Genomic DNA, 14,920 nt, shown 5'->3' on the forward strand with positions numbered 1-14,920 from the left:
TGGAATCATTTGCGTTTAAAGTTGAGGCTTCTTGATTTTTTAACGTTGGTGCTTTTCTTTTTTGCACCTTTTAGTTTTTGGACCACCTGCTGACGGGCATAGAGGACATCTGTGGACACTACGGGCACCATCACTGGAAAGACAAGTGCGTACCAGCATTGTTAATTAGGTTTAACCATTCAAGTCCATTTGGATCAGAGCTGTTCCAGTAGGTGTAGGGTTACAGTTCAGTGGTTGTAAATGTGTGTGAGAGGGGAAAAAACAAAGCTTTGCATTGCAAGAGCATTGTTTGAGAGGGAATAAGTCAGTGAAGAGACAGGGGACTGCTTGCAAGTGCGCCACTGTGTTCCTCTTCTGCAAACAAGCTAAACCCAAGGGATGTGGATGGTGGATTCTGAACTAAATCAGTCCCAGTGAGAGGTCTTAGAGAGGACACTTCCTGGCCTGAAGGCCTACAGCACTGCAGTTCATGTTTGCCAGCACATCTGATTTCACTTTATATCAGGGGTTTCCCAACATGTTCATGCCAGGGCCCACATGTAGAGGTCTTGTTTGTCGCAAGACCCACCAAATGTTTTATGATGTGAAATTAGACGACTTGTCCCTTCAGTGCCCTTTCACTCCTACGGTCTCTTCCAGTGAATGCTGTGGCACGCAGTGATGAATGAAATATGCATAGGCCTACACTATATTGTATACATAGTGAGACTGAGGAGTAATGAAAGATAAAGATAATTACACTACTTGCGTGTTCCATATTTGAATGTAATCCATTCTGTTCTTACCTTCAGCATGAAAAAATTAATACATTTTTTTTTTTTAAGTTGTTTTGGGCATAATATTTCTATTCTGGTCAGTCTTGTGAGCTAGCTTAATAGAAATATGCCTTATATAGCTTCCCCACAACCCACAGTCTGAGAACCACTACCCCTTCATGAAGACCCAGTCACCCTGTGCTTTTGGGTGTCATCTTGCCTCTTGGAACTGAGTTTACAAGGTAGTGGTTAAAATCTTCCCCACGAAATGGGACCCTCAAATAAAAAGATCATTACTTCATTAGCAGCTACTAGCGCTGCTCTGTAGGCAACCCAGCCCATCTTCAGTGATGGCAGAGGAGGGTAAAGTTCAGCAACCTTACTGCTGGGCTTTAGTTTCATTTAGGGCATTTATGATTTCAAAGAGGGGCAGTTATTTATGTCCTGCCCCTAATTCTTCAATGATATGAAGCTGAATTCAGCTGTTCACCAGCTTCTTGTTTGAATTTCCCCATTCCACCTTAAATGGAGCAGCAGTTCTGACACCTGAGGAGCCAGAATGTAAGTGCTACATCATTTAAGGTGGAACAGAAAATTTAGCTATCTAGCTTCCGAGACACCACCATACTATTAGTGAATTTTAATTGCATGTTATGAAGACAAGGATCATAATACACTGAAACGACGTTAAACTAAGACAATACAGTGGTTATCATCAATTTTAATAGAGAAAATACTGACATTTGTGGGTTTCTTTGGTTGCCTGTGCAGCCATCTTGCCCGTTTTTATTTTATTTTATTTTTTCCTCATAAGAGTTCTTGGAGTGTGCCTCTGAAAAACCTTCATCTGTAGCCATAAACACTTCACCCACCCCCAAGCGTGAATATGCTGAACAGAGTTATGGGCTGAGTGGTAGGGGCAAGAGGTGAAATGGGATTGGGCCCAGGTTGGGCATTTTGAAGTAGGGAAAAGTGTGCAGTGCTGGGAACCTCCAAAACGGATTGCTCCGAGTGGCTTTATCACCTGGGCACATAGTGACTCTCTAGTGGAAACGCAGCCATGTTTCAGTCCGTTTCTTCTATAGAATCAAATAACGTAAATATGATTGGGTCTACTTCCTACATGTGTGCTTGCATCCATTTGTGCAGTAATTTTGTGAAACATATAATTTAGACAGTTTTCACCCCAAATCTGAAGTTTGATTCTTTAGTTTTGCATTGGAGCTACTAGGCTAGTGCAGCTAACAAGTTATGGAATCGTATTGTTCACAATTTGGCATCACACAAATTGTATGCCTAAATCGCCACACGCTCGGACTGTGTTGAGGTGTTATAGACTTGCCTGTGTGGTTTCCGACACCATTTGATGTACTGTTATGTATAAACGTGGACAAGTTACAGATAAAATTCAGGCTTCAAGATGACTACTACTCTGCTGTGCAACAAGGCTAGTATGTGGGATATAAGCCTCCATTAGTGTCTGAAGTGGAAAAACTAAAGGAGCAAACCTTGGATACAAAACAGTGGGCCTCGTTCACCAGCTGGTCTTAAGAAGAAATGTCTTCTAAAAACCCACTTGCACAGTTTTCTCAAATTCAGATGTTTTCTTACTTGGGATTTGTTCTTGGGTAAGAACAGAATCTACAGAATCTCAAGAGCACAAAGGTGTGAACAGTTTTGGAAGTTATGATTGCTGACATCATTCTGTCTCCAGGCGCTGATATGAGTCATGTTAGCCTGGACTCGATGTCGAAGTACAGTATTTTAGAGTGATGCTGCACACGCCTTGATTGAAGTTCACTCAGAATGAGGCAGAATTCAGTTGCGACTTGACCTGCAATAAATGTCACTCAGTCTCTCCTCAAAGCACTCCCTCTGAGAAGCCACTGAAAGGATGTTATATAATTGTCTGCTTTTCACACAGTGAGCTTGCGTCTCATGAGCCACATGCTTGGGTTTGACCTTTAGCAAGCTGGGATTGATTTAAGAGTCCCTTGGAGGATCTAATGAGTCTTTACTCTGCAGCTTGTTAACTAGAGTTCCAACTAGAACTAGAGTATACAGAAATACCCTCATGGCCCTTTTACTAATAACAGTTGCTCTTTCGTTCACTGTCTCTCCTCTTTCTATCTGTCTGTCTATAACAGGCTGAATCGTTTCAATAAGAAGTATGTGAAGAAGTGCCTCATAGTCGGCGAGCGCTCCAAGGAGCCCCAGCTGATCGCCTTCTACCACAAGATGGAGATGAAGCAGGCCATCGAACTGGTGGAGAGCGGAGGGGGCGTCAAGCTTCCGTCGGCCATGCCGTCCACCGTCTCTATGCAGTGAGAACCTTTCACCTTCATTCATTAACCCATCTTAGGTGTAGAGTTACTGTTGTTGTTTAACTGTACTGTTTTAATTTTAATGATAAATTATGAACAAAATGTAAATGCTAGACTCCCATTTTTCCCTAGGAGTGTGTCATGCTGCAGGTGGTCACATCACATTTAACAAAAATATTATTAATAGTAATGATCTTTGTCGCACCTTTCATAGATTAAAGATGGAGCTCAAAGTGCTTTACAGTACAAAAAACAACGTAGAAATAAGAGAGATAGTCATTAAAGAATAGAACACAATGATAAATCCAACAAATAAAGGCAATAACGGAAAAGGGGCTACATTAGAATAATAATTAAAATTTAAATGTGCAAAATTAACTATAATAGACACATTATTGCCCACTCAATCCAAGGGACATAAAACGGGGACGATCATATAAATAAAAGAATAAGCCATTTAGAAAAGAAATAAAAGTATGAACGGTTTAAAGAATCCTTAAAAGAAGAGATAAAATAAATACATTAATAAAGAATAAAGGCATATCTGTTTAAAGATTTTGTCATTTAAAAATGTTCACTGAGCCTCTCTAATGGTGTTCCACAGTTTGGGTGCGTAGTGTGGGAATTCTGTTCTCGACGCACTTTTTTTGTGCAGAGTTTCAATAAAATCTTTTCAGTATAAAGCGTTACGCTGATATTTTTGTTCAGTGTAATTCATTAGTCATGTTCTGAACCACATTTACATTTGATTTACATTCCATGTAGACATGATTAAACAAAGGTTGGTTTTTGTCAAAGTTATAAAACTTATAAACACAAAGGTGAGACTAATTATGCACTCTGCGTAATGAAACATGCAGTTGGTCGGTATTGAAGCGCTGATGAGACCCACGATTTGCTCAGAAAACCACATTATGACATACTGTGATGTATTGGTCATAATAATGGTACATATCATTATATTGTCCAGCCCCAGTGCGTCTCCCTATCCATCTGTAAAATGTAAAGTTATTCATGCATCCCAAAGCTTGAGATTACCCTGTATTCTGTGAGCACAAATACTGTGCACTGTTGTTTATAAATGTTTAGCTAAAACCAGAGAAGATATGAAAGTTTATTTGTGTTGATGCTTTTTCTTCTTCGCGTGTAGAAATATCCAGCCCAAGAAGACACCTTCGGAGAGAGCTCTTCCTCAGATATCAAAGAGCCGGGAGGAGGAGATCCGGAAGATTCTACGTACTAACCTGCAGAAAACACGCCAGAGAGTGAGTCCACAAAGTATTAATTAATTGAAAATACTACTATTGTTATTGTTGTTATTATTATTTGCATTTGTTAACTATTTTGTTTTTCCGTTCTGCAGCTGCAGTCTTACAACAGACACACGCTGATGGCTGACCCATACGAGGATGGCTGGAACGAGATTCTGATTAAGAAGAAGAAGATGATTGAGTTTGAAAAAAGGGTGAGGCGATGTCCAACGTCCAGAAGCGATGTGAAAACGTGCTGTTTTGCTGCCCTTCCTTTTCTTTTTTTAGTATTGTCTGTGTTGAAGTAGTAATGCAGAGTTGGCAGTTTAATGTACCTTAAGAGTTCATATAGTTTAGCTTTAGCTTAGTTTAAGTTGTTAACTTTGTTTACTTTTGCTGAACTTTCATCAGTGTGAAAAATGCACTGTTTCTTTGTAGTATACACTCCCATTCAAAAATTTGGGAACAATCTTATGTAAAGATTGTAATCAGTGTCGAAGTGTGATGAAATTTAGTTTAGATAAATGAATGAAATGATTCTAAAATGCTTGTCCTGCGCAACGTCATGATCAAAATAATAAGCAGGACGCCAGCGAGCTGTAAATTAAAGTGAAAAAATGTTAAGTGTGCTGTAGATGGTTCTAAAATGACCAAGAAAGTTGTAGAACATCACATAGAATACAATTAATAGTAATATAATACCATTAATAATTAAGACTTCATGGTTCAAAAGTGCAACTCAGATCTCTAGGCAGATAAAAAAAGTATGTAAACTGACAATTGTAGTATATGATTTATCATTACACACCACCTTTTTCTGGGAATTCTTGAAATATTGAATAAAGCATCTATAATGGTGAATAGTCATAAAAATAAATAATTTGTGTTGTAGTATTATTATTATTATTATTATTATTATTATTATTATTATTATTATTATTATTATTATTATGTAATAAGAAAATAACAAATTGTTAACACTGCAATTTGACAAGTGATTCCAAACTTTTGAATAGTGTTGTACTTTGTGTTGATGAAAAATATTCAGCAGTGTTCACTTTCCTTTGAGTCTAGAATGAAAATAATATTCATGTCTCTGTACTTTCAGATATCACAAATGAATAATTACCTCACAGTGCCTGCGCCGCCCCCTGATTCCCCCACCATTGCCAGAGCTCGACTGGCCTCTGGTGAGCCAGTCTTTCCTGTTCTGCTTTTTTTGTCCAGAGGCAGAGCGCCCCCTGTTGTTTCTCATTTTCACAAACCTTTACACTGACTGAGTTCTTTATCAGGGATGCTCAGCTCCGGTCCAGCAGCACAGTTTGGTCATTTCCTTCTTCAAACACACCTGATTCCACTCGGGACTCCGGTTTAGTGGGTGTGTTTGAGCAGGAAATTGGACTCTGCTGGTCTTTGTGTACACTTTGTTCAGAATATTTAAAAAGTATAATTTCAGTAATCATGTATAATCTGTGTATAGACACAGTGGAGCCGTTCTGGTACCCAAGTTAATTAGTAAATTAATCAACATCCAATTGTAGCTTTTGTCTGATTGAGACTCACAACTTTGATCCAGTGGACACCTGACTCCCTTGGAGCATAACAGTATAGCATGTTTATAATAGGCTAAATTTGTATAGCTCTTTTGCATCATGGACAACAAGGATGTGGACAAATAATGTCGAAAAAAAATCCTGTAAAAATAAGACACAAACAGATTTGGATGGATGGATGGATGGATGGATGGATGGATGGATGGATGGATGGATGGATGGATGGATGGATGGATGGATGGATGGATGGATGGATGGATGGATGGATGGATGGATGGATGGATGGATGGATGGAAAAGACACTTGATTCTGAAGGAATGCAGGTCCAAGTTTATTTTAAAGCCAGAGAAACATCAAAGATTTGAAGATAAATGTTTTATGGTTCTGATTAATTTACAGTTTTGTACATTCATACAAAGAAAACACAAACATACGCAGCCAGTTTATGATTTCTGATCTCCAGTGAATGTATCTCAGTTATACTCTTATTTTTTTTCAGACCCTCAAGCCTGGAGTATCAAGCCAGCGGCAGACGCAGGCACCATCCCGTCCATTAAAGTGGACTTGGCCTCCCCTCAGACGCCCGACTCCGTCAGCATGGTGGACGAATTCGGCAAGCCGGCCAGCCGGGTCCCGCGGGAGCCCGAAGACGAAGAGGAGGGGCTGATGATGAGGCCTCCACTCGGAGAGAAGGGGGAGAAAGAAGAGCAGGAGGAAGGAAAAGAGCAGCAACGACTTCTCCGTTGCCTGAGTGACCCTGGACCTGCTGTTGCTGAGGAAGAGGAGGATGAGCCCTTCCTCCCCTGAGAGCAAAGCAGGAAGAGAGAGAGAGAGAGAGAGGGAGAGAGAGGGACACTCACTGGCTGTTTAGCTGCCTTCACTGTTAATCTCTCTCTGAAAGACAACAGACTATTGTACTGACTTTAGGACAGATCATTTGTGGAGGCTTTGCCCTGTTTTCATTTGGGACAGACAGATTGCTGAACTTTGCAGTAAGCCAAAATGAAAAATCAAAGGGAAAATTGTCATTGAACCAAAACGTGGAAGAGAGATCGGAAATAGCCATTTATTTTCTAGCTTTTTCATTCTTCGTTATTTTTTTAAAACTCAAAGGAAAGCTTGGAGGAATGTGTGGAGTAGGGAAACAGAACTATGCATTACCAAAGGTTCGCACTGTTGTCTCCATTTAGAATTCTACTTGCATCTCTCTTTTTTTGCCTTTAAGACTTCATGCGTCACTTGAATTGCTTTGTGTGGCGTGAAATCATCACCTAGTGAATTGTATCACTAAACTAGAGACGTCTTGTTTTGAGGAGCAATATCAAACCAGGCATGTGATGCCGTTTATCATCTGTATCAGTCAGCTGGTGCAGTCGAATCTGATCTGGGCTGATTCTGATTCTAGAGAGTTTGTTGACTGGATATGTGCATCTCTCGTTCGTCACTAAAGCCCGCTAAACAACATTAACACGTTCTGAAAAAGCTGAGTGGTTCTGACGTTCGGTGCATCAAGAGGGAATTTGTGGTAAAGATAGTGGAATACTGCCTCAGATCACTTGGTGCATGGAAATAAATGGAGAAAGGGAATTATCTGTATACATACACATGTTTTTACAGGACGTGTACAGGTCTCAGTAGGAAGTCCACTGTTACCAGTTCCCAAGCCGTGATTCAGTGATACTGTTTTGGCCTTTCAACTTTGAAAGTAGCTGTCATTTCCATGCTTCTGCCTCTCATGTGTTCATTTGTAGTTATTGTTGTGACGTTGGCCAAGCTTATAAAAATGACATTGAACTTAATGAGAAATTTTAGCACACTTTGAGCCTGCCTGGATCTTACGTTAACGTGGTTAGTGTCTGGATTGTATATGGATGGATTTGGCTGGATTAGTTTACACTTTTCCCTAAAATCCGTCCCCAGCATGGCCAGATAAGGTCTGATTTTATTTTTCCTGCATGAAAAGCACAACACTGTGCGTTATTTTCGCCTTACTATTGTTGACGTTTTTTCAACAAGCTTGGCTTGGATTCTTTCATCAAGAGACACTTCATTCAGCCTTGCATGTCCTCCACCCTTTGTTTCCATGTTTATCTTCTCACCTGCACTGGGCTGACACATTCCCACAAAATTGTGTACAGTAACAAACACATGACCGAACCATGGATCTCAACCTCATTTAAAATAAGTATAAATGGAATAACACGATAACAGTGCGTCCTGGAGGTCTTCACACCCAGCTTTTCATGTGGTCAAACAAAATCTGAACGTCCAAACAGCGAAAACACATGTTGGTGCCAGGTGTGGACAGGAGATTTTTTTTTCCCCAGTTTCTTCACAATTTAGTCGTTTCCAATTACACCCACTAGTTGGGCCTCCCCCAATTATATGATACCAGGGTCAAGGCAAACACACAGGCTTCCTCAAAGACCTGTGAAGCACCACCTCATCTTTTCAAACTGCCACTAATGCAAAGTCGTTGGACAGCCTAACACACGCTGACGAGAACGCCAACCACCAGATCTGTTTCGTCAGCTAACAGACCCGTGCGCCAGCTAGCATCACACTGAGTGATGGGGGACACAGCGGGGGTATCCTACCCACCCAGACCAGAAGAACAGTTGTCTTGGACTCCCGGCCACAGATGGCTGTAGTATCACTAGGGATCGAACAGGCCCTTTCTTGTACAGTGCAATTGCCACCATGCCAGTATTTGCTAAAATACACCACAAATGAAGCCACATCCATACACATGCAGAATACATATCGTTTAAAATTAACTTTAGGAATATGGCAAATTTCTCATTATGTTCAAAGGGACATTCTTGATGGGTTGTCCAACCTCACAGTGCTCTCACAGTTGCTATGAATAAACACATTTGCAGGCTGAGCATGGATAGGCCAGTTCTAGGTCGTATAACCAATGTGATCTACCTATGTTTTGTTTTAACTTGTGCTCTTACTTTATGAAATTGAACATCTCTCCTTTTTTTGCTTATATCAATTGTCCACTTGGTGGCATCTGTTGTGTTGCCATCTTTCAGGCTAATCTGTCCCAGTCTATTCAGAGTGTTCCAGTTTCTGTGTCACGAAGGTCTTTGTGCTAACAGTTCAAGTCTATAGTGGGCGTGCTGGGTTAGAGAATATTGAGTTTACCTGCTTTACACGTGTCCGGATGCTCTGTGAGGATGTAATCCCAGATGAACTATGCAGCGTGGTATTTGAGGAGGTGCGAGTAAATTTTAATCATGTACAGTTCATTTATACCCTTTAAAGCATCGGCACTGCTGTGCGCTTTGTCATGGCGTCTCCTCCCGGAGCGAGACGATGGGGCATTAATTACTCGTTCCGTTCTGTGGTTGTGTTTTTAAAGCAAACGTTTTAAAGATATCAAAAGCTGGTCTGCATGCGTAGTAGACTAGGCTTATTTTAATGTATGAGAACATGGAAAGCTTATGTAAGATGTCTAGAATCTGTTTGCCTGCTACAGAGTATTACTCCTGTAATTCATATCGCAGCTTCAGTCTTGGTCTTTTGTTTTGTGGCCCCCTTTTACTGATACTGGATCTCCCCCTAGGGCAGGGGTGTACGATCTTGTCCGTGTGGCTGCAGGTTTTCTCTCAAACAAAGCAGGAGGTCACCAGAATAAATGTTTGAAGGCTAAGACCAACTGATTAAACAAGCAGAATCGGCTGTGCTTCGGCTTGTTTGGATTGTAAAAACCTGCAGCCACGCCGGCCCTTTGGGGGTGTGATTGGATACCTATGCTCTAGGGCGTGTGCTGTTACACTCTGTCCTAAGAGCGGGCTAGTTTTGGACTTCGGTAAGGCGTTGGGTTACAGTTCCCAACCTGAAAGATTTAACTTTCCTTTAAATCAGTGAGCTGATCCAGGTCAGTACTTGCTGATCCTGGTCATTCCTGGTAAAAGGAGCTGAGTGGAAATCTAGCAAAGTACTTAAGTAAAGATCAGATTTCCACAGTTTTCTTCAAATGTGGTCAATCAATCAAGATATTTTTTAATGCCTGAAGTTTAATTCTAAATGAAGTTTTGCACTGGAGCTACAAGGCAAAAGGAGCTAACAAGTAATGGAAGCTTATGGGCACTTATCTGCGGACCACTGGCGTTTTGCTTAAGGTTTATCTACTCACAGTCCAATTGGTGGATTTAAATTATAAATACCAAATTTTATTTATAAAGTAAACAATTTTAATCCAGCACAGTGTAGGCAACATTTTCTCAATTTATTTTTTAAATCAGGCCTGGTCATTTTTCTTTCTCAAGTGTTTGTAATATTTGTCTTAGTTTATTTTCAGAAATACAACAAGTGCATTTAAAACCTGTTTGAGGAGAATAAAAAGTAGTTAGAGCTTCTATGTAGAACAGTAATCTGAGTGGTCCAAGGGAGGACCAGCAGCGGCAAACAGTCAACGGGGTGTCGACCTCATCAAGCCAGTGGACTGGCTTGCTATTTGGCTTGTTTGCTTGTTAGCCACATTAGCCTTGTAGCTCCAGTGCAACTACAGAAGCTAACGTCTTGGCTAACCGGCTACATTGAGGATAAGCGGGAAAATTGTGGGTTTTGATTTTTTTTTTTTTTTTTTTTTTTTTTTTTGCTGAGGTTTTACGTTAAAGATTCGGTCATGAATGGCCTTTAGAGCACCTCCTAACAGATTGTGAACTCAGGCTCCACTCAGGTTGAGCTCCTGTAGCAGTGATGTTTTTCCCTTTGACTGATGTGTCATTACAAATAGACATTGCTCTCTGAGCAGACAGTGCAAGTAGACATTTAGTCGATGTGTCAGATACCGCATGCTGTTTTGAGATCCAACACTGCTATGTTAAGGCAGCTCCCGCTCGGTTTCTGGAAACGTGTTAAGATTTTTTCCACTTATCCTTTATCCTCTAGCGACGGCGATGTGATCTCCACTCACAGAGGGAGCTCCTGTTACATGTCGGGAGCCGAGTTTCACAGGAAGTTACTTGTTTACCAGTCGAGTTCAGGAGCCTTGATCGAGTCACTGCTGTGTAACCGGAGAGGGACAGCAGGTTCGTTCAGGGTAGCGCGGCTTTATTGTGTGCCGAGGTCGAGATGCTAACAGGGCTGCACAATATGGTTATATTGCCATACCCTTTGCAGGATATATTGTCGAACCCTTGATCAGAACACCCAAAGAATCCTGTCTGGACCATCTGTGATGTTCAAAGCACAGTCAAAAGCATTGAAATGGATTAGAGGCTCATTTGCAGATTGTGCTTAGTGATAATATCAACAGGCCGATATTGTGATGGCAAAATGATATTGTGCAGCCTTAGTGTTAATGTCCCTGTGTGCTACTGAAGGAAAGAGATTCATGTAAAGAATGGGCAGATTTTGTAAGACCTGTTCTGTTCTCTGTTTCTCAAACAGGATTTCTCAGTAGATAAGCTGTCCAATAGGAGAAGAGCTAAGGAACAGTCTCACTTCAAGCTTACCCAGTTTACTGAGGAAAATCTCTTTTGAGGAACACACCCAGTGTAAAGTAGCGAGACTTCGGAGGAAGTGAGGCCTTCGCTGACTTTTTCCCTCCCGTATTTTGAATCCATACAGGTCATATCCCTGGTCAGATGCTGAGAATAAGGACATACCCTCTACAGAGAACACACTACTGCACATTTTCATGCACAGATATGGTCAATTGAACATAGGGGAAAATATTAAAAACATAAAATGAGGCCTATACAAATACGTTAGAGAAATTTGCAGGAAAATGCAGTTTCCTGTAGAGGCTCACTTATTTTCACTTGGTTCAAAAAAAAACGTGATGTGATTTCAAACTTTTGCATACTTGCTATTTATTAACACTTGTTGATATTTTTGCCTTATGTTGCTGGAGTTGGCTATTCATATCTTTTATCTAAGCAAATTCTAGCCAGTGTTTGTGAGTTTACATGTTGCGCTCTGTATATTTGAACAGCTTTATACTGTATATGTGTGGACGTAAACCTCAGAAAAGCAGAGGCCGAAGGAGTTTAATGTTGTAGATCTGAGTTTGAGGGCCTTGTGCGTGTTCCTGGTGAAGTGCAGCCTCGCAGAGGCTGGCAGCAGCACAGCTTGAGCTTCAGTCCGACACGGTGTTGTGAGCTTTTTCTGCTTTCGCTCAGTTTGTCTCGTCATGGGCTGCCTTCACATTGAGCAGAGTAAACGGTTCAGATGCTCAGAGGAAAACGGAGTCTGTGATAGGACTGAACTTTTGGACTGCCCTGCTTTTGTTTAGCTCAGCAGATGGTTATGTTTAGAACTAATTTATTAAAGGAATACTGAAGCTTTGGCTTCTGTTGTGTGTTTAAAACAAATGGATTTTCTGTTGTTTTACTAACATGACGTCTCTTATTGACTGTATGCTACAGACGCAGGACACTAGGTTGAGTGTTTCCTTTAAAGAGAATTGATTCACTGCTTCGAGCTTAAATCCCTGGTCGATTTTCTCAGGTTCTGACTGTGGCTCAATGTATACTAATAACTCAAATGCATGCTAATGAAGTATCTAGGCTTAGAAACACCCGAGGCCTTTTTCTAATAGTTTAGACTGAAATACAATGGTAACTCGGCACGTTTCAGAAATGACCATCTTTTCTCTGTAAGCTCGTCTAGCTCTCAAGGCTAAATCCCACTGCTAAGTCTGTCAACTGTTTTCTATGTGACCAGCAGCTCCAGCACTTTCATCAAGACCATACCTTTAAGTCCAACATTACTAAGCAATAATTAAACAAATTAAAGGAACAGTGAGGAATGTTTTCACTTGATTGTTTGGCTCACTGCTGGTAAATCAGCCGTGGTGTTTTTCCAGCTCGTGAGCTTCGCCATATAATCTACTACCATTTTATCAATGTGATGTTCTGTTGAATCCAATGAATAATCTACTTCTTGCGCCTTTAAATTGTATAAACGTCAGGAGAACAGCTTCAGGTGAAGCGTGTTGGTTTATTTTTTTATCTTTCTCTTGATTCCCATTGACCTTAAAGAAGAGGGGGGTCCAGTCGTTGACCCGAATTGACCAAAACGTCCTTCTAAACGGGTTTTTCTGGCAGGGCAAGCACCGGCACGTTTCTGTTCTGTGTTTTACGGTGTGTTGTCGAACCAGATTATCCAAAATTCATGCCTTCTTTTGCTTTTTTTGTTGATTTTCAGAATTAATCCATTGTTTTAAGGTGATAATGCAAAGGTGTTTGCAATAAAAAAGTTTATATACAGGTGAAAGGAAATAAGAAAAATCTATATTATGAAAATCTAAAATGCAATGTATCGTTTATTTAAAGACAAAAAAAAAAAAAAAAAAAAAAAAACAACACTACAGACGTGTCCGCTGTATTGATCCTAGCTTCAGCATTCCATCCTCGTGTACTTCCAAAACATTTGGAACTGGCATATACAGTTGTGATTCAATGAAAAGAAGTATAAATAAAGTTTTCACGGAATAAACTTCATTTCTGGTTGTATTTCTGCTTTCTGCAAAGACCAGTGCAGCCTGGTTGCCGTTCTGGCTGTGAACAGCAGGGGGCGCTGTTGTACCGTTTCAGGCTCTAGTGAGAGGTGGAAAATAATGCTCATATGTGCACACCCACACGTTTCAGGGCAGTTTTTAAAAAGCTCATTCATTTCTGGAGCAAAGCGGACCCGTATTCTCAGTGCAGCTGCACGGCGAGTGGGCTGCCGGGCTGCTTTTTAAATAGCACGTTTGCGCTGCCAATAAGAACCAAAATATGTCCGAGGGGGGCCCCCAAACTGAGCCGTGATGGATTTGGCTCCCAGTGTGTGTTTATTCAAATTTCTCCGTTTGTGTAGCTCATTTATCTATCAGCCTGACCAGTAGCACCGACTGAGTCAACAAAGCAGTGCCTGGGTGAGATCGGTTTGCATTAAAAGTGTTTATTTTCCTCAGATCCCTTTTTAATGCTGGTAATTGGTTCCATTAGAGAAATATTTGTTGATGATGAATATGATTACTGCTTTGAGTGCTTCCTTGACGTCTAAAAGGGAAGTGAATGCGTGGCTCCAGGTCAGGCCTGATCTCAGCATTAAGCACTTAGCATATACGCGTTAGTATTCATCTCTCAAGACTCTGCGTTTGCGGTGATTCGGGGGGAGTTAATGCTTTTGACTGCATTTTGTTGGTGAAAATAGGTGTCGTTTATTACAAGATCCCATACCAGCCTCAACAGCTTCTAAAGGAAGTAAATAACTAAAATAGAAGGGACTTTTAGTAGACCTCACAGTGCATACAGAGTATTCATCATTACTGCTGTACTGATATTGCAAAAGGCTGTAATAATAATAATAATAATAATAATAATAATGTTTTTGAATCAAGTCCTTCACATGACCCAGTAAACTAATTTGTGCCAAAATCATGCAGGGGAATTTAATTCAAATCATATATTTACACGTTAATACATCAGTATTGCACCATTTCTAATCTAGTTCTGTAACCGTAATACAGGTTATGAAATAAATGCTATGATATATAATGTTGTACTCATTTACATATATGTAATTAGTGAGTTTGAGCTAAATTCTATCAATATTTCAAAATCTCCGCATAATTCAACTGATCAGATGGGAAGGAAGTCATTCGGAGTGGTTTGGTGTGAAATGCTCCATTCCAGAGAAACTTTGGTGTGAAATGGTTTGCCCGACCTTACCGAGTCACAGTGGTGGTGATGGGAACCAGACGTCCACCTCTAAAAGCTCCCTCACAGAAACCATTCATAGTGGAGGGGTACACGCAGGGTGTTGTGAGACACCCACCACCACTGTAAAGACATCTGAATCTTTACAACCATTTCACACCAAACCACTCTGAACCAGTTTAAATCTCAACCACTGAATTATGCAGAAATTTCAAAAATTTGGTAGAAATGCTGTTAAACCATCTTATATCAAAGATTTGCTTGTTTACTTTTGATAACTTGCAAGCTACATCAATATTGCAATATGGGCAATACAATCACAGTATGGTATTTTTGTCCATATCATGCCACTCAAGAAGCTACAAGTAAAGC

At 40.5% G+C, this 14,920-nt stretch overlaps 1 protein-coding gene and 1 long non-coding RNA gene across 2 annotated transcripts in view; both read left to right on the forward strand.

The window, feature by feature from the left end:
* Nucleotides 1-10,468, forward strand: part of slc9a1a (solute carrier family 9 member A1a) — a 55,359-nt gene extending 44,891 nt beyond the window's left edge. Inside the window, exons 8-13 of the mRNA XM_017695790.2 lie at nucleotides 75-145; nucleotides 2,903-3,079; nucleotides 4,230-4,344; nucleotides 4,443-4,544; nucleotides 5,438-5,519; nucleotides 6,382-10,468. Of these exons, the coding sequence (XP_017551279.2) occupies nucleotides 75-145; nucleotides 2,903-3,079; nucleotides 4,230-4,344; nucleotides 4,443-4,544; nucleotides 5,438-5,519; nucleotides 6,382-6,689 (855 nt within the window). The 3' untranslated portion in view covers nucleotides 6,690-10,468. The remainder of the gene's footprint in view (nucleotides 1-74; nucleotides 146-2,902; nucleotides 3,080-4,229; nucleotides 4,345-4,442; nucleotides 4,545-5,437; nucleotides 5,520-6,381) is intronic.
* A 15-nt stretch (nucleotides 10,469-10,483) lies between these two features.
* On the forward strand, nucleotides 10,484-13,341 carry LOC119262380. The gene is made up of 2 exons (XR_005129591.1): nucleotides 10,484-10,927; nucleotides 11,289-13,341. It is a non-coding gene; the product is annotated as an uncharacterized LOC119262380 (long non-coding RNA).
* Nucleotides 13,342-14,920: the final 1,579 nt, after the last annotated feature.

The sequence above is a fragment of the Pygocentrus nattereri genome, chromosome 24 (genome assembly GCF_015220715.1).
Source record: "Pygocentrus nattereri isolate fPygNat1 chromosome 24, fPygNat1.pri, whole genome shotgun sequence".
Classification (NCBI taxonomy): domain Eukaryota; kingdom Metazoa; phylum Chordata; class Actinopteri; order Characiformes; family Serrasalmidae; genus Pygocentrus; species Pygocentrus nattereri.